The 22,427-nt window shown below is 44.4% G+C and overlaps 1 protein-coding gene across 2 annotated transcripts in view; it reads left to right on the top strand.

Moving 5' to 3' along the window:
* ETS1 (ETS proto-oncogene 1, transcription factor) overlaps positions 1 to 22,427 on the top strand; it is a 118,680-nt gene that overhangs the window by 1,339 nt on the left and 94,914 nt on the right. For both annotated transcript variants that reach the window (XR_003997205.1, XM_030538251.1), the window contains exons 2-3: positions 9,975 to 10,057; positions 15,728 to 15,866. Coding sequence is in view for 1 of the 2 variants with exons in the window: in XM_030538251.1 (XP_030394111.1) it covers positions 9,986 to 10,057; positions 15,728 to 15,866 (211 nt within the window). In the remaining variant the exon portion in view is untranslated. The remainder of the gene's footprint in view (positions 1 to 9,974; positions 10,058 to 15,727; positions 15,867 to 22,427) is intronic.

The raw sequence follows: 22,427 nt of genomic DNA, 5'->3' as shown, positions 1-22,427 counted from the left end.
AACCTTTGATGTATTGATCCTCACAATATAGCTAGATTAATAGTTCCCGAGGCCAGAAGGAGCCATTGTGATAATCTAGTCTGACCTCCTGTATAACAGAGGCCAGAGAACTGCCCCAAAATAATCCCTAGAGCAGAGCTTTTAGAAAACTCTCCAATCTTGATTTAAAAATGGTCAGTGATGGAGAATCCATTATGACCCTTAGTAATTAACAAATGGAACAAATTTACCCTCACCCTTAAAAAATTTACTCCTTATTTCAGTCTGAATTTGTCTAGCTTCAGCTTCCAGCTGTTGGATCATGTTGTACCTTTCACTGCTAGACTGAAGAGCCCCTTATCAAATATTTGTTTCCCATGTAGGTACTTACAGCCTGTAACCAAGTCACCCCCTTAACCTACTCTTCGTTAAGCTAAATAGATTGAGAACCTTGAGTCTGTCACTATAAGGCAAGTTTCCAATCCTTTAATCATTCTGGTGGTTCTTCTCTCAACCCTCCCCAATTTATCAACCTCCTTGAATTGTGGGCATCAGACCTAAACACAGTATTGAAGTTGTACCAGTGCAAATACAGAGGTAAAATGACCTCACTACTCCTACTTAAGATTCCTGTTCATGCATCCTGGGATCTCATTAAATCTTCTGGCCACAGTGTCACCTGGGAGTGTGTGATCAGCCTATTATTTACCCTCAGTCTCAAGTCTCTTTTCATCCCTGTGAGGTCAGGAAGTGCTATTATACCCAATGTGTAAATGGGAAACTGAGGCACAGACTGAGGGCCAGATTGTTAAAGGTATTTAAGTGCCTAGAGTTGCAGAGAGGAATTATCAGAAGTGCTTAACTCATGGGAGTCAGTTGCTCTTGAAAATCCCACTCACTTTTATGAGTTAGACACTTTTCAAAAGCCCACTAAACTTCCAACAGTCTGGCCTAAATGACTTCCTCCAATCTGTGGCAGAGCAGAAAACTGAATGTGGGTCCTGCAAGTCCCAGGGTAGCCCTCTTACCCACTGGATCATCCTTCCTCTGCATTTAGCAACTGCGTCTTGTTCATCCGGCCAGATCCTTGGCTGCTGAAAACCAACAAAGCCCCACAAAGGAACTAGGCCAATTTACACCAGCTGAGATCTGGCCCATGATGTTTTCTTTTCAATCATCTGTTTATGGCTGGAAACACTGTCAGTGGAATAACAAGTGACCTCACTGCTCCCCTCCCCCATTCACATCTTCCTGTAATTTCATATATAGCAGCTGTGAGAGATATAACAGCAGCAACCTCTTTGGGGTAGGTGCATGCCCTAATCAGCAAACTGTTTGGTTAGCGTTAGGTGCCCTTGAAATGACCTCCAGCTGTCAGTTTACCAAATGGCTTGCAGCCCTGTTAATGGGGCCACTATTCAAATCAAATTATGGAATTAGCTGCAGACTAGTAATTTTGTCAAAGGCTAATCAGCTGGGTATAGAATATGAGAATTCTTAACCAGAGAGCACTTTTTCCAAAAGGGCGGGGGGAGGAAGAGAGAGAAATGTGTGCTGGGATTTGTTCATCTTGGCTTATGCTAAGGCTACAATTTGTCCTGGCAAAGGGGTGCAAGGTGTTAATGGTGTCACCAACTCTGCTTAAGTTCTGGCCCCCTACTACAAAAACGACCTTACTCTGCATTGGAGCAGAGACTGTTATACAAACCCTCTCTGTGGTGGAAAAACTTCTTAAAGGAAAGATTAACCAACTGACATCATCATTTCATTTTGTAGTGGTTAGGACAGGTGCATGGGAATCAAGATACCAGAGCAACTCAGCGAGAGAGCCCAATGTCCTTGGTCAAGTCATTTAATCCTTGTTAGAAATGTGATAGGGACAGTATATTTGTGCTGCAGACACCTGTCTTAAAGAGTTTGCGCATGAATATTCGTGCATCCATTTCCCCCCAGTAAATTGTATATAACATGTTCTAGGTGGGAGATTTTTGTAAAAATACATGAGTTTTGAGGTTCTCAGATGAAAAGTACTAAATATTAATGAGAGAAACGACGATGGCATCGAAGGATAACTGAAGAAGAATGATATTAAAGAAATGTCTTATAAATTGTTTTCTCTGCAGCAAACAAGAACTCTCCCTCCTGTTGTCCATATTCCATCTGAGCCCTTCATTGGGAAGATCTTATTTTTTAGATCAATGCCCAAGATTGATGAACTGAACCAGTGTATGATGTATTATTGGATATATAGACACACTTTGCCCTAAGCTTTCAATTGGCAGGCAGCCTGGAAAATGCCAGCATTTCGAGGGTTAAGAGTACTGCAGAAGAATGTCACTTCCACAGGGCTATCTTTCCCCAATGATGATAAATTATTGCTTACTACAAAAATCGAGTGGCAGTAACTAAGTACCCTTGGGTCAGCCAGTCAGCTGAGCCCACTTACTTTGTTTGAGTTCCTCTTGTTTTTAATGATGGTTGGACTCAAGATTAAAAACGTTCGGCTGTGGCTGCTAAATTTCCCTGCTCCCATCCTATCCCATTCCCCATCTATCGGTGCTTATGAGGCAAAGGCCTGGATGGGAATCCTTTTCATTTACAGAAAGGGAAAAACAGAAGCCCACCAATTCTGTTCTACTCATTGTCATGCTTTGTGGGCACCTTAAATGGCCCACCAGCCCTATGACTGCAGGTTATTGAACACATGGGAGAGGCATAGACTGAGCATAACTCTGTGACCACAGGGCTGAGTCACAAATTGGATTGAAAGGCAATGTGCTTAATGGAGAGGACATAATACTGGGACCCAGAATACTTGGCTTCTATCCCTGGCTCTATCCCTGACCTGCTAGGTGACATTGGGCAAGTCACTTAATTTCTTTGTGCCTCAGTTTCTACACCTTTAAAATGAATTTAGTAATTTCTAAGAACACACAAGAATTGTTATTTTAAAAATGAATTAATTTAGACTATTACATATCTATATATTTATATATTTTGTGACTGTTTGCTGCAAAGATGTGTGTTAGAGCTGGTCAAAACTTGTTTTGGTATGGTTTCTTTTAACCCTAAGAAATTTAAGACAAATCATTTTTGCTAGCAAGCTTTGTCACAGGAAGCTTTGCAATGAAATAATTTTAATTTGACCATTTTTAATTTTGATTCAGTTTTCTGAAAGCTGAAACTAAAGGAAAAAATGCAAGTCTAAATCAATTTTTTAATTAGTTTATAAATTTACCATATAAAAATATAGTTGAAAATGATATTTTTTTTCCCTATGGGAATTTGTATATTGTTCCATTTTATTGGTGGCAAAGTTGTGTGTATATATGTATAATATATATATTTTGTTTGTTTGTTTACATTTTGGGGTGGGTTGGTTTGTTTGTTTTTTAAGTTGAAAATTTTCAACCAGCTCCAGTATTTGGTATTTCTTAAATAACTCATTCAACTTCCATGGAAAGTTTGCAGTTTGACTTTGCTAATCGTTATTTGTGTATGTGATTGGTCACATTTAACAAGCTTCAGTCCTCCAATCAAGAAGCAGAAACGGGAGAATAAAAATAGACTATATGTCTGTTCAAATAATAGCATAGGTATTCAACTAGGCAATTCAGTCAAATGTTTGTAAACACTTCTTTTTTTTTTTTAATAGTAATCCTCCAGCTTTGGTTCTCAGTTACTGTGGTGTAATTCCATTGCTATCAGCAAAGTTACTCTGCAGTTACACCAATGTAATTGAGGGTAAAACTTCGTTCAGCTGAAAGTTGCCTGAGTGGCCATAAAAACCATCTAATTGTATCTACAGGAAGTAAACTCCCAGGAACAAGAGGAATTATTTAGGGTCATATGAGAGGAAACTAAAGAGGAAAAATATAGCCTGAATATCAGAGATACTTGTTGACAGATGTATTAGGCTGTGGAAAAAATTCCTACGGGAAGAGGTGGAAGCTCTATCAGCTGAGTCCTTAAAAATTAGCCTGGACAAAGCACTCAGGATCTTCCTTTCTGCAGCCATGCAAATACTCTTGCCTCCTGCTGCTCTCCTTACTGTTCCATCCCAGGGGCTCATTCCCTGTGGGCATAGTTTTGGTAGCTCCCTATGAAGATACAGAACCTGATTACCTGCCTTCCTCTAAAAAATCTTCCATGGTCCAGGAGAAATCCCCCCAAATCACCACATGCTCCTTAATGTCTGCTTCCTATCTTGCACAGCAAAAGGATCAGTAAGCTTAGCTTGCGAAGGTAACTCTTATCACTCACAGCATTCATTCGTCTCGTGTAAGAACATCAACTCTGAAGCCTCATCTAAAAACAAAAGTTGTACCATTTAATTATGCAGCAGTGCTAAGTGGACCCCTGCCCTGGGTACAGTTACACTAGTATAAAAGTGCTTGTCATACCTAATTTCCATATGAGAAGGGGAATTTCCCCCCCTTTTCAAAATTTCTTTTTGCTACTCTACAATTTTCTAAAACCTTCTCAACTCTGGAAAAGTTACAGACTGGCAAAGGGGAAAAAATGCAACTGCAAAAGTGGAGGGGAAACAAACTTGAACACTTTTTTTATTTTATTGCTCCCACTTGCAAAATGGAGAAAAGGGGAACAGAATAAACATTTTAAAAACTTCAGGTTTTGGTTTTTTTTGGCAAAGTAACCAAAACATGGTTCCTGTTTCAAAAGATTCAAAATGGTACAACTTCTAAATATTCCCCACCTCTCAAAAAATTGATTCCCTTCCCCCCCTCCCCTTAAACCAGCTTTACAACATACAGATCCTTTGGTTCAGATCAAATTTCAATTCTCAATTAACTCCTTCAGTGTAGATGCAGATGGCTAAAAATATTGGATGAAATCTTGGGAGTAAATGTTAAAACTTCAGTTAGGTCACCAATCACATACCCCAAGTTTGACTTCCTTTCCCTAACATATCCAGATCCATGATTTATGGGCAAGCTCAAAAAATACAGTGAGGCAGTATATGCCACCCTCTGAACGAATCCCTGACTCAAGTCACATGGTATGTCTGATTCCTAATTGGAGAACTGAAATCTTTTTGGCAGAAGAAAAACAAATAGCAGCAATCTTCAAGCTCTCATACCATGGTGATAGGCACGGTATAAGTCCTTAATAGAGTCTCAAATAAAAAAAAACAAACCATCCTTATTGTAAAACTTCTGAGGCCAATATCATGGCCCATGGTGCATAGGAACATTTAATTGGTGCTATGGGATGATTTGCGTGAAATGCAGTTTTGCCAACTCTGGTGACTTTATCACAAGTCTTGAGATAATTGGTGTTTTTTTTAAAGCCCTGGATTCTAGAGTCATGAGAACTCAGCTTACTTTTTTAGTTTTGTTAAATGAAAGCTGAAAGTTGCTATCCTTCCTGGCCAGAGAGAAAAGCTTGAAAATATGACCCAAGTGCATCCCAAAGGCTCAAAAACCAGAAGGCCAAGAGAAAGAACCCCATATGTACGTGGCTTAAAATTCTCAGGATTTTTGTTTTAAAAATAAATCTTTATTTTTTAGTTTTGGAGCCCAACTCTTGATTTTTGGATGTTTGGATTCATAATGCAAAGTCACACAAAAGAACATCACATGTAACCTTGTCTTGGGTGTCAGTGTTGGTTCAGTGCTATTGGAGTGCTTACGAATGCATAACCCCAGGACTGGCCACTCCTGGCTGTAGCAGGTATCAGAGTGTAGCACATTGCTGGAAGGCTCAAATGGCAAAGGTAACCAGAGAAAAATGCAAATAATATTCAGTGAGCAATGAAATCAGTTCTTGAGCATCTGTGTGGTTCAGAGGTAGCGGTCTTGTTCAGGAAACATTTTCCTATTGTGCTAGCTGCAAAGCAAGGAAAGGCAACTTCTAGTGGGTACTGCTGTTTTAATCAAATGCGTCTCTTCTCCAGGACACATGCACATTATTAAAGAGTCTCTGTAGAGACAGCTTGAGCCCACTGATCTCTTATTTCTTTATGCGTTTGTTTTGCAAAGTCTATTCTATTTTGGGAAGTGACCTATTTGGCAATGTCATTTTTACCTTACAGCAAGAGCGACAGAGACCCGGTCAACATAAGAAAGTTGTTCCAGTTTAAGGTTAGGAATCTGTCTAAGCCGAACCACAACCACTCTGAAACAAGGGATCTGAGTGTACAGGATGGTTCAAACTGGGATTTGCATCCATTTAGCTAAATCTATTTAAATTCACCCCATTAGTTAAACCATTGCAACTGCCTCATGTAGCAAAGGCTAAAGTGTTCTTTCGCTCAGATCCTCAGAACATGTGAGCAAATCATTTTCTGATCTTCTCACAATGGAATTTTTCAGGGACAGTGCCCCGGTCTCTTGATCCCTGTTTATTGTTACCTTGATCATATTGATGAAGAACCTGAAGTGCCTTAATTTATGGGCATGATGACTGGTGAGAGACCTTGGCTGATCACTTATAACAGTGCTCAGCAATGAGCTCCAGGGTGCTTAGCTGTGAGGCAGACTGGGAAGATGGTGTGTAAATCTCTGAGATACCAAGTCATTGGAGTAATCCCAGTGAGGGGTTGGACTGATAACTAGATACAGAGTATTTTATAGAACTGTGCAGGAAACGATTTTTTCCCATCTTGCAAGAATTTTCAGGATTTCAAAAATATTTTTGTGTCCTGAATTGTGATTTGAGAAATCAAAATCTCAAAACTTTTCACAAACCCTCAAAAGAAAAAAAATTGGATGAGATCAATCAAAATGTTCCTTTCCATTGTGATCATTTCTCTTTGTACATTTTTTTTATTATGAACTCACTTTTTGAAGGTCATTTTCAACCATAATGGGAACTTTTCATTTAGAAAACACTGAAATGGGATGTATTGACACTTTTGAACCTCTTTTCCCAAAAAATTTCAAAAAGAAATAATCAAAACTGACCCTTTCCAACAGTTTTGATTTCAGTGGTGTTCACAGCACAAAAAAATCTCACTGTAGCAACCTGCGTGGAACTTAGAAGGAGGAGCACAGTTTTCTGGAGAGAAGAGTTGGGAGAATGCATCAGTCTTGGAAGTCAGTCTGTGTGCACTTGGCTGGAATATCAGATGTAACATTTCTGTAAATGATTCTGTTAATAAAAAGCCCTTTTAGTTCTACAAATATGGAGTCATGTCATGATGTTAGTATTGCCAACCTCATATGTTCAAACATCATGAGTCAGGCTCACCAAAATATCATGACATTGGCTTTAAAATAATAGATTTTGGAGCCTTCAGGGTGCACTGGTGTCACATTTTGAAGATTTTCCCATAGCCACAAGGGATAGAAACTTACTTTTTATTTACAAATTCTTATTCAAAACAATTTTGGAAGATTTGGTTTTTTCATTAGAAAACAGAATCTTTCACAGGAAACTTTTGGGGGGGGGGCAGGGATGGGAAGGAGGGGAACCCTTTAAAAAAATCCTGTATTAAAAAAAATGGCATATTTTGATCAACTCTAGTTCAAACTTCACTTATGATACATGAGGGGGAGCGGGAAGAACTTTATTGTTGCATGTAACAAAATTTGTTTTTCCAGTTTTTGTTAAATTGTTTAATTCACAGAGTGACGGGGGGGGGGAAACTTCTAAGGAAAGCTATAATAAAAACACATTCTCCATAAATTATGGCGTGACACAACAAAATACAGGTGTTTCATGTTTTGGTCACCTCCTGCATGTTTTGATTACTGGGAGTCAAATACTAACAGGTTTGAGGCTGAGCTGAAAAGTATAGGCAGATGAATGGGGTGGAATGGGGAAAGGCCAGAACTTTGGCTCCTCTGTCTCACTTGCTGGTCAGACAGTATGGGGGGGTTACCATTTGCTGCTGCTGTTAGCCGGCAATAGATTACTATCCACCCCTCAAAAGCAAAGGGCAAGCAGGGAGGAATTGTGCCTTGAGTCACAGCACCTTTTAGGGTCAGTGCAGATTAGACATGACTCTGAGCAAGAGAGAGAACATAAAGTGCAAATCAGGAATAAATCTGAAATCAAGGGAGAATAGGGTTCAGTGTTTCTGGTTACAGTTGTCTAGCTGGACAATTGTAGTGCTGGGGGTTTAAAGAAATCGAATGACACATTCTCCAGAGGATGATGGAGTCGCTGCTTTCTCAGGGTGGAGACTTGTTATACCATTGACTGCTTTCCCCGGCACAGCCTGTAGTGGTTGAATGGGTTTATTTTAAATAAATAAATTTATAAAAATAGTAATGCAGTCTGGCCCTGCGTTATTTCCTGCAAAAGAGCTCTGCGAATCCCTGACAACTCCCTCGTTATAGTTTCCTTCCAGGCAAAAGGCTCTGTACGTAGGGGAAGTGACACTGAATACACACATCTCATGCTTCACATGGAAAGCACGTTGGCCTTACATTTTCTCCTATGAGTCTAAGTCATTGGAGGGGAGGCACTTATTTCCTGCTTTATTTGCACATACATAGATCCAGGTTTCAGCTCCTTCACCCCAGCTCTGCAAAAGGGCCATAGGGCAGGTAAAAAGTCTCCACAGTGAACAGCACTGGTGCAAGGGAAAAATATTTACCAGGCTCAGCAATGGTTCTGCACTATCATGACAGAGCACTCAGGGGAGATGGAGGAACCGGAGCAGACTTTGTACCTTGGAGATTTTTCCACAAGGGCTATAACCATGCGTCAGAGGGTGTAACTTGGAGCAGCCCTCAGGGAACGTCTGACCTTCGCCAGAGGCTAAACTGGCTTCACTATCGCAGCCCCAGATGAACGTGCTCCATAAAGAATAGGATATATATCTACATGTACATTAAATATGATATAAATGGCTCAAAGAATGAAGTGCATTTGATACATTGGCCAGACTCTGATCTCAACTACTGTGAAGCAGTGTAAAATCCGGAGTAGCTCTCACTGCTGTGAGATCACCTGAGATTTGTGTGTACTGCTAATATATAAATATCAGATCATTAAATCACCTATTAGGGTTGGCTGTTACAGTGGTGCTAAGAAGTTGGACTGCGCAGATGCTGAGCTGAAGGTCTCAGTCCAGCCCTCTACTAGACGGGTGTCAACGTTATAAAAACACCACCACAATTGGACCTAAGGCTCTGACCCATTGACTTCAATGGAAATACTCCTCTTGACTTTAAGGGGTGTTGAATTGGGCTATAGCTGGCTCCCTCAGCAAAAGCCTTAGGGAGAAGGGGCCCTGGAGAATGAGTAAGCTGCTGTTTGCCCTTTGGAGCTTGTCCCTCAGAAGGATGGCTGAAGCTTGTGGTTGGCACAGCCGGGCTAGGGGAAGCTTCCACTGCTGTGGGCCGAGGTTGTCAGTAAGTCTGGCACCTTTTCACAGGGACTGGGTTTGCCTTGCATTCTAGATGATACTTGATTGTGTCATGGTGAAATCAGCTCACTTTCCTAGATGAAGAAGGCAAGGGAGTCACATGGCATTCCACCTTGGTGCATTGCAGATCACTGTCTGAATGGCTCATGCTAGAAACCTCTGGGTGCGTTGGGAGGAGGACACTGGGCCTTTCCCTCTTTCTATCCTACATGGAAGCAGGTCATCACTATCTGGAGGGTAGAAAAGGAGCCTGTCAGCATGATATCTCTGCTAACTGATCTCCATTTTCACTGGAGATCAGATCGCTATGGATAGTGTGTGTTGGATTGGGCCCTCTGTGTGAGGCTGCTATTTCTTCAGAGGTGTAAGAGCCAATTAAAACTGGAGTAGGTGAGAAACTTGAAAATATACTGTAGGGAATGCTCCTGTGTTTGGTTATGAGTGTGCATGGTGGGGATAAACTAACTGACCTAATAGGTCTCTTCCATCTTTGAACCCCAGTTCTGCCACCCTTCCTTGCACTGAGGTCAATAGGATTTACTTGTGTGAATAAGGAGTCCTCTTATGACTAAGGACCTAATCCTGCAACCCTATCTCCTCTGTCAGACCAGGCTTCCTCAGCAGTGCATCTAATGATCCACTTCTGTTTCTGTAGCTGTCTCTGGGATGATGAGTTACTACATAGACACAACCATTGGAAGCCCAGCTCCTTATCCTCTGGCCCGTCCAGGAGTAATGGTAAGGAAGGATGTTGGGTTATTTTTCTTTTATCCCATAGGAGTTTGGCACAGCATTGCGGGACTCGGGAAAAACTGCTTGGCAGCAGGAACAGGCTAATGCCAAATAGTTGAGAGATACTGTTTAATTCAGAGAATCCACTACATGTTCAGTTCTTATCTGAACCTCTTGGGCTTGCAAACCTGAGCTGGACATAGGAGCACAGATTCTTACATGAGTCAGAGCAGAAACATTAAGATAATGGCCTTTGATGTATCCATGCCTCCTCTTCCAAAGGTGGCCCTAACCCAAATCCTTATGACCTCTGAGGATGAATGCACATGTACTGGGACAGGGCTAAAGGCATCCCAGCTTTTTCAAATGTCAGACAAGGTTTGATCTGAGTTTGGATGAAGGTTCGGGGCCAGATTCTGTTCTGCTTCTTGGGAGGAGGTGGGGGAAAGGTGGTTTTAGGTTTATTGGAACAGTCCGAGGAGACCTTATACGGAACATAGAACACCCTGGCATGGGTGACGATGAATGGCTCCACAGTCTAGAACAGCCAGAGCACACCATACAGTGGACGCCTGCCAGTCAGCCACTGGCACACGGCAATGGCCGGCACATAGTAATGATAGTGCATAGGGGGATTGCATAGGGTTGCCAGCTGTTCCTGAGCTGGGATATTCTGTTTCCTTTGTGCCGATGAAGTGGGGTAAAGAGGCTGTTGCAGAGGCCGGAATCTAGCCCTCTATTTCAGTGTCTCTAATATTTCTATCACACAGGCATAGATGTATATCTTAAAATTACATCAGTAGGTGCTCATCTATCGCCGTGCTGAGCACAGTATAGGAACCTAGATAGGGCACATGAAAGCTGTAGATTTGGGATGAGGAAATTAGGTGCTAAGCAGATCTGGTGGAAAGTGGAATTTCCATCTTGTAGTAAAGTTCAATATTTTGACTGATTTTTCTTTTTATCCCAAAATGGAACAAAGTTGGAAAAGTGAAAATTTTCACACAATAAAAAGGTCTGGAAAAATCTCTGTTCAGAAACGTAAAAATGAAACTATTCGATCACTTCAGAATGAATTTTTTTTTTTTAAGTTTCAGTTTCAAACTTGATTTGAAATGAGGGTGGGGGAGCTGTTTCCTTGATGGAAAATTGAAAAATGTAACTGAAATTGCCATGTTTTCCCACAGAAAATCTTTCATCCTTCCATCCTCCCCACCCACCATTGCCAACAAAACTACATTTTCTTCTTTTTTTTCTGATGTGGGGGGAATTTTTCTTTTTGGAAAAATTTCAACCAGCTCCAAAGCTCAGATACCTCAGAACTCCACTGACCTCCACATGGTTTTAAGAGGACCAGAGTGGGAAGGAATTGGTTAATGTTTTGGCCAGTGATGGAGAGAACATGGTCTGGAAGCAGCTGGGACAGGGTGTGAGTGGAAGAGACTGGCGCTCTGCAGATGCCTGGGTGGTGGCAGCCCTAGGGATGGCTGAAGGCGGGGAAGGAAACTCTCTTTCCTGTTATCGCAAGTGACAACGTGGATCTTTCCCACTGCGCTGGAAGTTACCTGGCTTAACCCAGAACCTGATCCTGCTGCCACTGGCACCAAAGAACTTGTTGCCATGAATTTCAGTGGAGGAAGCGTTTGATTGGGGTCAAACGCTTGTGTACTATGATTTTGCATCTTAGATTTACTCACTCTTAAGAACTGACTCCTGGAGTTTATCCATCGCCCACACTCCTGTATCTGGGCGTGTGCCGTGTGTCTTAAACTGGGCTTTTCTTGTGCTCCTCTTGTTAGAGAAAAAGCGGGCTCCACGTACAGCTGCTGCTAGCCTACTACATCCCCTCTTCCTTGGGTTCATATCTATTGTGCATCTGTGGAGCACTAAGGTGCATGCCAAACGCCCAGTCCCGTTAAGTCTTACTACCTGACATGGCTTCTGCGGGACTACGCTACCCATGGTAGTAAGCACTGCGCCTGATAGCATTTGTCAGACTCGGCCCTTCTGAGGAGAATCTGCAGCCGCTCAATACTCTCATTGGGGCAGATGGGAGTCCTATGCATGGAGGAGCTCCAAAATCTAGGGTGGCCACTCATGCCTTCCCAGAATACTGGACATTCATGTGCTTCTTGGAATAGAGCGACCCCATCTCCATGACCACGACTCCACTGGTGTGGCCTCACATGCACAGTGGAATGCCATTTTGAAGAGCCCTCCATCCTGCCCCTGGTGGTGTGTCCTCATTGTATGGGTTTGTCTAAGTAGTGGATGGAGGAAAAACCTTAGAAAAGCAGGATTTCCCGCTTTAGAACCGGCCCAATGTCTGCGTAACAGGATCAGATCCCAGTGCTACAGAGGAGTGTAATATTATCCCTATTCTACAGTTTGAGAGTGAAGTCTCATAGAGGGAAAGTGATTTGGATGATCCAGGTTTGTTTCCGTCCTCTGCTATAGGTTTCTGAGTCCCAGCCAAGTGTCTTAATCAAAAGATATTCCTAACTTCAAACAACTCTTCTCTATTTTTGATAGTTGCTCCTGGAATGTAGCACCATATTTCTTTTCTCTTACTGCCTCTGGCCTCCTTGTCCTCCTCCTTTACCCTTTGTCTCCGGCTCATTGAGTTCCTGACAGCTCAGGGCTAAGACCTCCTACTGACTGTCAGCTCAGATGTCCTCCTGTAGTCCCAGAGTGTGAAGAATTAGTGGTAGATGGATCTTTGCTGGAGAGACCCTGATTTCTTAACCTTCCTCTTCTTCACCAGCAAGAATCTCCCCTGCCAGCAGATCAAAGTTCTCTGGGAATACGGTGTGTGTCGTGGAGCTGCGTAAACAGGCCTGGTTCTCTTGTCTTGAGTAATGGCAGGGTAATTATATTGGGCTGGGAAGGCTCCATTGTGCCCATTGCTCTTGCTATTCACACCCTCTTGCCCCCTCTTAGATGTGATCTCTTGGACAGGAGCTTGGGGGCACATGTTTATAGTGGGACCTAGTGGGAGTAGTTAGAGGGCCATCAACTCTTGTCCATTTCAGTCTCATTCTATGACCTCACTGCTTCTTCAGAAACCCTTTCCAGCGACCACTGAACTTTACTAGAAGACGTAGTTACAACACTAGCAGTGGCTGCAGGAACTCAGGGAGACAAACAGGTACTGCAAGTTTCCCTGATAGCATGTGAGGGTTTCATATGCATAGGGGAAACTGAGGCACGGAGCAGGGCAGTGGCTTGTCTGAGGTTGTACAGCAGGTCAGTGACAGTCGTGATGAGGAGACTTGTTTTCCAGACCTCAGCACCTCCCATTCAGAGTCCGAGGTTTGCAGTACGTGTTGGGTCCCCATTGAAATGAGACTAGTGGCTAAATCAAAGGCAGGGGTTCTGTCACGTTGCAAAATAACCAGATATAATAATACCACTGGAAACATCTCCTTCAATAACCTGGTTGGAGGACTGGACTGGACCCTCCCAGCCATCAGGTGTTTTTAATGCCTAATCCTGATTGATACTGAAGTCATTGGGAGGCGAGGGGGCTGAGCACCTAGGACTGGCCCCATATACCCTTTCAAAGAACTTTGCAAACAGCCATCCTAGCTCTGCAGCACAAGAGTGACGGAGGGCTGACCTTTGCATTGTGTCTTGGTGACTAGTCTCGAGTCCTTTATCCAACCTATTTATAAGCTTCTGCAGCATTATCCAGCTGAACTATTCTTATTGTTTCCAAACTAATAGTTCCTGATGTCACATCTAAAATTATCTTCTCCTTCCTGCAACTTTCTACCATTGCTGTGTCTAGCCTGCCTGCCTGCTGCACTGCCCTGAGCCTACCCACCTGCTCTTTTAGACTCTGACCAGGATCACGACGGCCCTTTTCCCAGAAGCTGGCTGAGCAATTCTTCAATTGCAGCTTAAAACTGCTGCTGAGCCTGGAAGAATGTGTTCTTGGTTGGCTTAGTGCTGCCTAAAAACATCCTTATAGAATCAAGAGGATTCCGCATTCCCTGATATCACCAGTTCAATGGGTGATTGTCCCTCCCCCCAATGCCTTCTTCCCTGAAACCTGCCATCGCTCTGAGGCATGGAAGAACCATTGTCCTTATAATAAGCTTATAATCGTGAGGGGTTCCTAGTTCCTGGGAGATGGGTTACACGATAAGACTAAAACCACCCTGTCTCTCCCAGAAAATATACTCTGTGGTTTCAACAGCATGTAGGGTGGAGATGGTGGGTCAAGACCAGCTGGGAGGTATGACCACTGAATGCATCTCCTGGGGAAAAGGGCTGACCCTTGCCCCAGCTGGAATAAGGCTGCTCTTCCTTTGTGGCAAACCGCACTTCCCTCCTTGTATCATTTTCCCTGGTGCAGCTGCACCTCTGAGCAGAGGGGGCACAGATTGTATGTCCTCATGTCTCAGGAATGAATGTGTCCCCCAGCATTAGCAAAGCTCTCATTGTTGGTATCGTGAAATGCACCATGGCTAAGAAATACCAAAGGGTAATGCCCAAGCAAAGCAAAACTCTGGGTCCCAAGATCTCTTCTGAACAGGTGCTTTCTGCAGACAGACCATCCCCAGGAAGGGAATGAGGAAGGGATATTTGTCCAAATGTCATTATCTTCAGTGTCCTGAAATTCAAGACAAGAGACCTGTGATCTCTTAACTGCTGACAATGTCTCATGCCAGATTTTGAAAAAAAGGCCTTTGTGTCCTTCTAATGACCCAGCTTGAAACCCAACTGAAGTGCTTTCAGGATGAATCATTCTATATGATACAGTTTCTCTCTCTGAGTAATTCTCATATTTTTAGGGTTAGTTCAGGTGGGTCCAATTTTTCAGACAAGCTCAGGGCCAGGATTTCAAGGGCTTAGCACCCTGAGTTGAGGCCAATCACCCAACATGCCGAGCTGTTCAAAATATGCTGCCCAAATATCAAAAAGAGCCAGGTGCCTTGGAAAGAACTGACTGTAGTAAAAGGGAATGAAGAACAGATGTTAAAAGTCAGTAGCTTCCTGATGGCTGTTGGACTATGCGAATGAGGCATAAGCATGGGCGAATATAGAAAGGGATGTTATCAGCTAGTTTCTGGCCCCAAAATAGGTGGAGAGCAGGAGGAAAGGCATACAAAATATCAGCTCAGTTTTCTCCCATGGGTGAAGAGAGGCACAACTTGCACCTGTGGGCAACAGAAGGCCAAGGAGAGAGATTTCTGGGAGAGGGCCGGAGGTGGGTGCACAGCTGCTGTCCATTGCGGTTCTGCTGCTTGCTTTAATTGGTTGCTATGGATCCCCACTAATTGGGGCCTGTCCTGGGCTGTGGTCTGTTAATGAGCAAAGGGCAAACAATCGATGTTTTCGTGTTTGGATTTGAGTCAGCCTTAAGCTTTGTATGCTGCACTTTCCAAACCTCTCAGGCCGGCAGAAGTGGGCAGGAAAATATTCTGGGCTTTCCAGTGAGAGTCCCAGAACATTCTGCATCCTCTGGGCTTTTGTTTCCAAAGCCCCAAACAACATATCTTTTTATTTGACTTCAGATCAAAATGTCTGTTTTGAAATTTCTCCTGGAAGATATTTTCATGAGACACCCCCCCCTCCTTTTTTTTTTTTTTTTTTTTGGAAGGAGCGGTTGTGCTATGTTTTAACTAGATCTGCTTATCAGCTGATGTCTTTCCCTTGTAATTGAGGCAGGGTGCTGCCAATCCCTATGAAGATCCTTGGATGAGCTGTGGCTTTCAGTCCACCTGCTACCAGCAAAGGATTTGCTACCCAGTCTGGGATGAGTCCACCATTCAAGAAGTGCCCACTGGCATAGAACGCTACAACTCAGGTAAGCCCACTTTCTAGTAAAAGATGGGGGGATGAGTTGAAGGTGCCTTTGTGAGCGTGGGAGGGATTTTATTTGTGTCCTCTGTAGGATTCGGCAGATGGCTTACATCTAAAGAGCAGCATTCTGGGTCTTTGGGAGGAGAGCTTCTTGGGGGAACTTTGCAACCTCCTGGTCTCAATGTACTAACTTCCTCTTTTACAGCGGTGCCTATAGAAGCGTGTTATCTGACCCCGGCTGGGCTGGGTTGAGCAATAAATTTCTGCTTACTGGACAATCTTAATCTTAATGTTATCTTGTTATTGTTCCTACCCGACTCTCCCTCTGGCTTCTGCCCTGGTCTTGTCTTGCTATTAGATTGTAAATTCTTCGGTACAGAGGCTTACTTTCTTCTTGCTGAAATATCTGTACAGTGCCTAGAACAATGGAGCCTCTGACAGGGTTTCCAGGACTGCAAAAGTGTGTGTGTGGTGGAGGGGAGGGGAGAGAGAGGCAAGCAGCAGGTTGCAGTGTCATTCACTGAAATTTGGCCCCCTGTCCCTTCGTTATGCCAGTCACCTCTGGTCAGAGGCCAAGGGGCAGGGAGGTTGAACCCCCTATCTGTCCCATCGTCGTGTCCCTGGCTGAGTTCAGGTTCTCAAAAGGTGGGGGTGGGGGCAGGCACAGCCACCCTGCTTAAAAAGTGTGTGTAATACCAATACTGTGTCTAGTGTGAGTCTGTCTTGCTGCCTTCTTCTGGAGTGAACGTTAAACTAGTGACTGTCTCTCTCTAGTGGCGATAGGCCTACAAAGAGAAAAGTCCTAGTATTATTTAGACCAATTAGATATTCTCCTTTTAGCTCAAGAGGTAGAGGCCTGTGTGTGGGGAGACAGGGTTCTATTCTCCCCCTTGCCATCTGTGTAGCTTACCATCACATTACCAAGTGATGTAGATGAATGCTAAAGCAAGGATTTGGCCTCCTGTGAAGTGATGTTGCTGGAGGTGACTGCAGGGGTGTGTCTGCTAGGTATGCTCTAGTATGTACATGCACTTCTGTTCCATGCTGGATGGAATTCCAGGCCTTGCAGCTACAGGATCCTCATGGATCTGGATTGTGCCCTGAGGAGCAAGCTGAATATGAACAGCTGGTCACATCCTCTGTTAACCAGGCCCAGAATCACAGAGTCTGCCCATCCTCCACCTGGACTGACTTCCTTGCAGATTGTTTTTGCACACAGGAGTGGGACCCTGGGGCTCCTGAGTTCTAATCCTAGTGTCACGTTAATGATGCCGTACTCTAGGTTTTCCCCATCTATAAAATGTGGATGACCTTTGGGGGATGGTGTGAGAAATCATTGGTGAATGCCACTAAAGAGGCAATAAGAAGGCAGTGTGGCCAGGGGGATAGAGCATGGGACTTGGACTCAAGAGGCATGGTGTCTATTCCTGGCTCTCCTGCTGGGTGAGTTCCCTTGTGCCTCAGTTTCCCTATCTGCAAAATGGGGATAATGATACCAACCTCCTATTCTTTGATATCTGCTGATGAAAATTACATAAGAGCTAGGGAATATTATTAAATTCAGCAGCATTTCCTTAAGATGGCTTCAGAGCCAAAGGTCTTGGTTTCCTTTTTTGTAAATGAAATTATTCTCCAGCTAGGACTGCAGTCCTCCTCCTCCTCTCCCCCTAGTTCAGAACCATGTGTTGCAACTAACTCAGAGGGGAAGGTTGTAGTCCCACTAAAGGGGTGAGCCCTCCCATGTACCATCGTGCCTATCCACTGTTCACAATCTGATCTTGTCCGGCTAAGCGATGAGCAGTGACTCCAACTTTACTACTAAATTCTTCGTTTGTGGGTCTCTTGTTCTCTCTGCTCCATCTGTCTGTCTTGTCCACGTGTGTCCTGTCTGCCCAAAAGATCCTGAGCTCTGCGGGCCAGGGAGTGTCTTTGGTTTTTATTGTCTGACCAGCATCTAGAACAGTGGCAGCTTGATCAATGATTGAGATTCTTAGGTGATACCATACTAAATTATGTCCCTAGAACATGACTTCAAGAGGCCAGACTTCCACAGAAATAACTCCGAAAACCTGGACCTCCCAGGTAGGGTGACCAGATGAGAGACATGAAATATCGGGACACAGGGAGGGCACGGGGGGGGGGGATGCCGGCGGAGCAAAAAAAACCCAAACAAACCCTAAAGCTGATGGTGGAGGGGGAAAAAAAAAAGAGTATCCGGTGCACAGGAAAAATTGGTGGGTGCTGAGCACCCACTGGCAGCTCCTCGCCTAGCCCCCCCACTGCACCAACTCACCTGTGCCTCCCCTGAGTGGGCTGCTACATCCTGCTTCTCTCTCCTCCTTCCCAGCTCTTGCGCCGCCATGCAGCTGATTCGCGCAAGCCTGGGAGGGAGAGTGGGGAGGAGGAATGTGCTGTGCTTGGGGAAGAGGTGGGGATTTGGGGAAGGATTCAATGGGGCAGGGAGAGGGCAAAGTCGGGGCAAGGCCGAGGCTGAGTTTGGGGAACGAGCCCCCTCCACCTGTGCGCTAGAGTACAAAATATCGGGACAATTTCGTGTCCCGACTGATAGGGGCGACTCTAGCTTTTTTGCTGCCTGAAGCACGGCAGGCAGGCTGCCTTCGGTGGCCTGCCTGCAGGAGGTCTCCGGTCCCACAGATCTGGCAGCGCGCCTGCGGGAGGTCTGCCATTCCCGTGGCTCCGGCATACCCGTTGCCAAATTGCCACCAAATCCGTGGGACTGGCGGACTTCCCGCAGGCAAGCCACCGAAGGCTGCCTGATTGCCGCTCTCGCGGGGACCGGAAGGGTGCCCCCCACAACTTGCCATCCCAGGCACGTGCTTGGAGCACTGGTGCCTGGAGCCACCACTGCCAACCGAACGTCGGTTGGGACGCAGGACAAACACATAAATATGGGGACAGTCCTGATAAAATCGGGACGTCTGGTCACCCTACTTCCAGGTAAGTGTCAAACCACTAAGTGATCAGTGGGTGTCTTCCCCACCACCATGTCTCTGTTTGTGGCTTGGAAGCACTTACCTCTTTTTCACAGGCTTACCTACTTGTGGAGCTGAGCCTGAGTTAGAAAGAGACAAGTGACCAAATGTTTGTACAGAACCTAACCGTATGGGACTGTTATCCTGACTTCGGGTCTTTGCGTGACACTGTAATACAAGTAATCATCATTTTTAGCTTTTTGTCTTTTGCCATCCTCAAAGAGCATGAGATTCTCCAATTGATTAAATTTGTAATGACTTTCAAATTATGAATAAGTGCGTAATTCTTGCTTTACAGATTGTTCAGACTGGGAAAACTGCAGTCATGTCTGCAATTTGTTCTGTCTCATGTCACTAACCGACACAATGTGAATCTCGGATTGCATGTTCAACCTGAATACTTGCAAAGAGGCAGGATTTTCCAGTGGGTTGGAGCAGTGGTTCTCAAAGCTGGTCTGCCACTTGTTCAGGGAAAGCCCTTGCCAGGTCCGTTTGTTTACCTGCCACGTCTGCAGGTTTAGACGATCGCAGCTGCCACTGGCTGCGGTTCGCCGCTCCAGGCCAATGTGGGCTGCGGAAAGGGCAGACAGCACATCTCTCAGCCTGTGCCACTTCCAATAGCTCCCATTGGTCTTGATCAGCAAACCGTGGCCTGTGGGATCCACGATCGGCTGAACCTGCGGATGCGGCAGGTAAACAAACCGGCCTGGCAGGGGCTTTCCCTGAATAAGCAGTAGACCTGCCAAATTTGAGAGCACTGGGTTAGAGCACTTTTCTAGGACTGGCAGCCCTGGTTACACAAAAAGTCTATGGCAGAGCAGGGAAAATCACTTAGCCATACTGTGCCTCAGTTTCCCCATCTGTAAAATGGGGATAATATCACTGCCCTTCCTCCCAAGAGGGTTATGAGAATAGATACATTAAAAACAGGCAGATGTTCACATACTATGGTAATGCAGGGCCAAATAAGCACTTAACATAAAATTCAGGCTGGGTGAAAGTGCCCCCTAGGCAGAAAGCCAATATGAGGTTATTGCATCATTTATGTCCCATGTAAGCCTATCACCTATTATGCAGCAGTGAAACCTACACAGGGCCTGTACTGGTCCTCTGTCCTTTTCACCCACTGTTGTTACATAAACTGGCTGGCTGTTCAGGGAAAAGCAATGAAACCACATGATTAATGCAACAAAACAATGCAACCGAACTGCTGAATTTTACAATCAAGTATAATTCAAAATTCATTCTTGGCAAATACTCAAGCATTTCAACTAAAAATGTTTGCTCTCTTTTTTTTGCCAGCAGTTGTGGTAGTGAAGCTCAAGCCTTGGTATGTTAGACGGAGGCAGGCTGTGAATGCGGCTGGGCTAAAATTCCCTTTTGTATGCAAGTGAATATTCTCCTTGTTTCTTAATTTGGATATTCACTCAACTCTGTGGGTGACCTGTCTGACCACGATGCCGGTTCTCTGCTCTGATGAAATCTGTCCTCGTGACATTTGGATGTACTCGAACGTTGGCAAATCTGTAATCTGGAAAAGTTCTGTGTTTCTCCTCTTGTCTGCGAGAATGTACTCTCGGGGGAGCAGAGTACCTGTTATTCCGCCCCCCAATCCTCCTATAGGGTCTGTGAAATATCACGGCTGCAGATTTCATAGTAGCTGTCGTGTTAGTCTGTATCCACAAAAAGAACAGGAGTACTTGTGGCACCTTAGAGACTAACAAATTTATTTGAGCATGAGCTTTACTCAAGGCATGATCCAAAGCCAGTTCAAAATCAATGAAAAAACTTCCATTGGCTTCAATGGGCTTTAGATCAGGTTCTTAATGGAGCAGTATCTGTAAAAGAAATCTGATTTCCCCTGGCGGGACCTCTGATAATCTGTAGAGGATTCTTCCCATAGACTTTCAGGTCAGAAGGGACCATTATGATCATCTAGTCTGACCTCCTGCACAATGCAAGCCACAGAATCTCACCCATCCACTTCTATAATAAACCCCTGTGTCTGAGTTATTGAAGTCCTCAAATTGTGGTTTGAAGACCTCAAGCTGCAGAGAATCCCCCAGGAAGTGACCCATGCCCCACATTGCAGAGGAAGGCGAAAAACCTCCAGAGCCTCTGCCAATCTGCCCTGGAGGAAAATTCCTTCCCAACCCCAGATATGGCGATCAGCTAAACCCTGAGCATGTGGGCAAGACTCACCAGCCAGCACCCAGGAAAGAATTCTCTGTAGTAACTCAGATCCCATCCCATCTAACATCCCATCACAGACCACTGGGCATACTTACCTGCTGATAATCAAAGATCAATTGCCAAAATTAGGCTATCCCATCATACCATCCCCTCCAGACTTCTCTTCAAGTGTCTCTACTGTACTTTAATTTAATCTACATTTTGGCTTTTTTTTTCTTTTATGCTCTCTTGCCTTTATGATCTAGAAGAGTTTCTAATTTTACTTGAGAGGAAACTCTTATTTGTATATATCGCTCTGCACTTTCATTTCTGCTCCTCTGCATTTTGGTTACCCATGCAAGTCCTCCGCTGTCTTCTAATCTCTTTATGAAGAGGAGGCTATTTTGTTTTGATGGTCCTCGTGTTGATAAAAGAAACAGAAGGAAAACCAAAGTGTAAAAATGTCCCTTTGTGATACAAAACTGCAGCTTTGCTAAAAGTTTCAGGCTCGCTTGCACTAACAGAAGAATTTTTGCCTTTGATGCTAGAGAGAGTTTATTTACACTGCGCTCTAAGTCAGATAAGATTATGGAGTGATATGAATAGGGGAAAGCGTGACTTGGAGCTTAACTGGACCATAAACATTTGGGGGGTGGATGGGAGGAGGGGTTATGTTTAAAAAAAAAATGCAAGAATTTGCAACTGGAATGTTGATCGCTCTTTTTGCGTCACAGAGATGCGAGAGCATAACTTGCTGCAGCTGGGCGGAGTGTTCTTGTGCAGAGTGTCAGGAAAGGTTTGTTCTTCTCTATTTGAGAGTCTTAAGTGAACGGCTTCATCCTAAATCCGTGGTGAACTTTCCCAGGTGTAACGTACCTACTGCACCACTTACTCTATCTGCTCAGGCGAAGGGAAAATCAAGTGTTGCTGAGGAATGAAGAACAGTAGCAGAGACCTTTGAGGGCCTAAGACTGAAATTTCAGAGCATACTCCAGATCAGCAGTGTGGCCCATAAAATGAGTTAATTCCCTTGGGTGAATGTAATAGAAGGGGCCTTGGCAGAGCTGGGTGGGAGCTCTAGGAGTGGAGGAGCAGGGTGGAGTGTAGATCAGGATTGAAGACTGGAATAGCAGGATGCAGGTTGAGACTGAGGGGTGTGTTTGGGGGTAAAGGGAGGCACAAGATTGGAACCGCAGGTTAGGGATAAGTTGCATTGAGGGAAGTGGACGGTGCGGGGCAGTGGAGTGGCACTGGACGACTGAGGTGTATTTACTGTGTCGATACCTCAAAGACACTTGCCAGCTCATTATATGACTAGCCCAGGCTCTCTGTCTCTCTTCTATAAGCATTACATTCCCTAAACAGAAAGGGAAAACAGCTCTAGCAAGTTGTCCCCTGGT

The sequence above is a fragment of the Gopherus evgoodei genome, chromosome 19, assembly GCF_007399415.2.
Source record: "Gopherus evgoodei ecotype Sinaloan lineage chromosome 19, rGopEvg1_v1.p, whole genome shotgun sequence".
In the NCBI taxonomy this organism is placed as follows: Eukaryota; Metazoa; Chordata; order Testudines; family Testudinidae; genus Gopherus; species Gopherus evgoodei.
The sequence above is the reverse complement of the archived record's forward strand: the minus strand, read 5'-3'. Positions and strand labels throughout refer to the sequence as shown.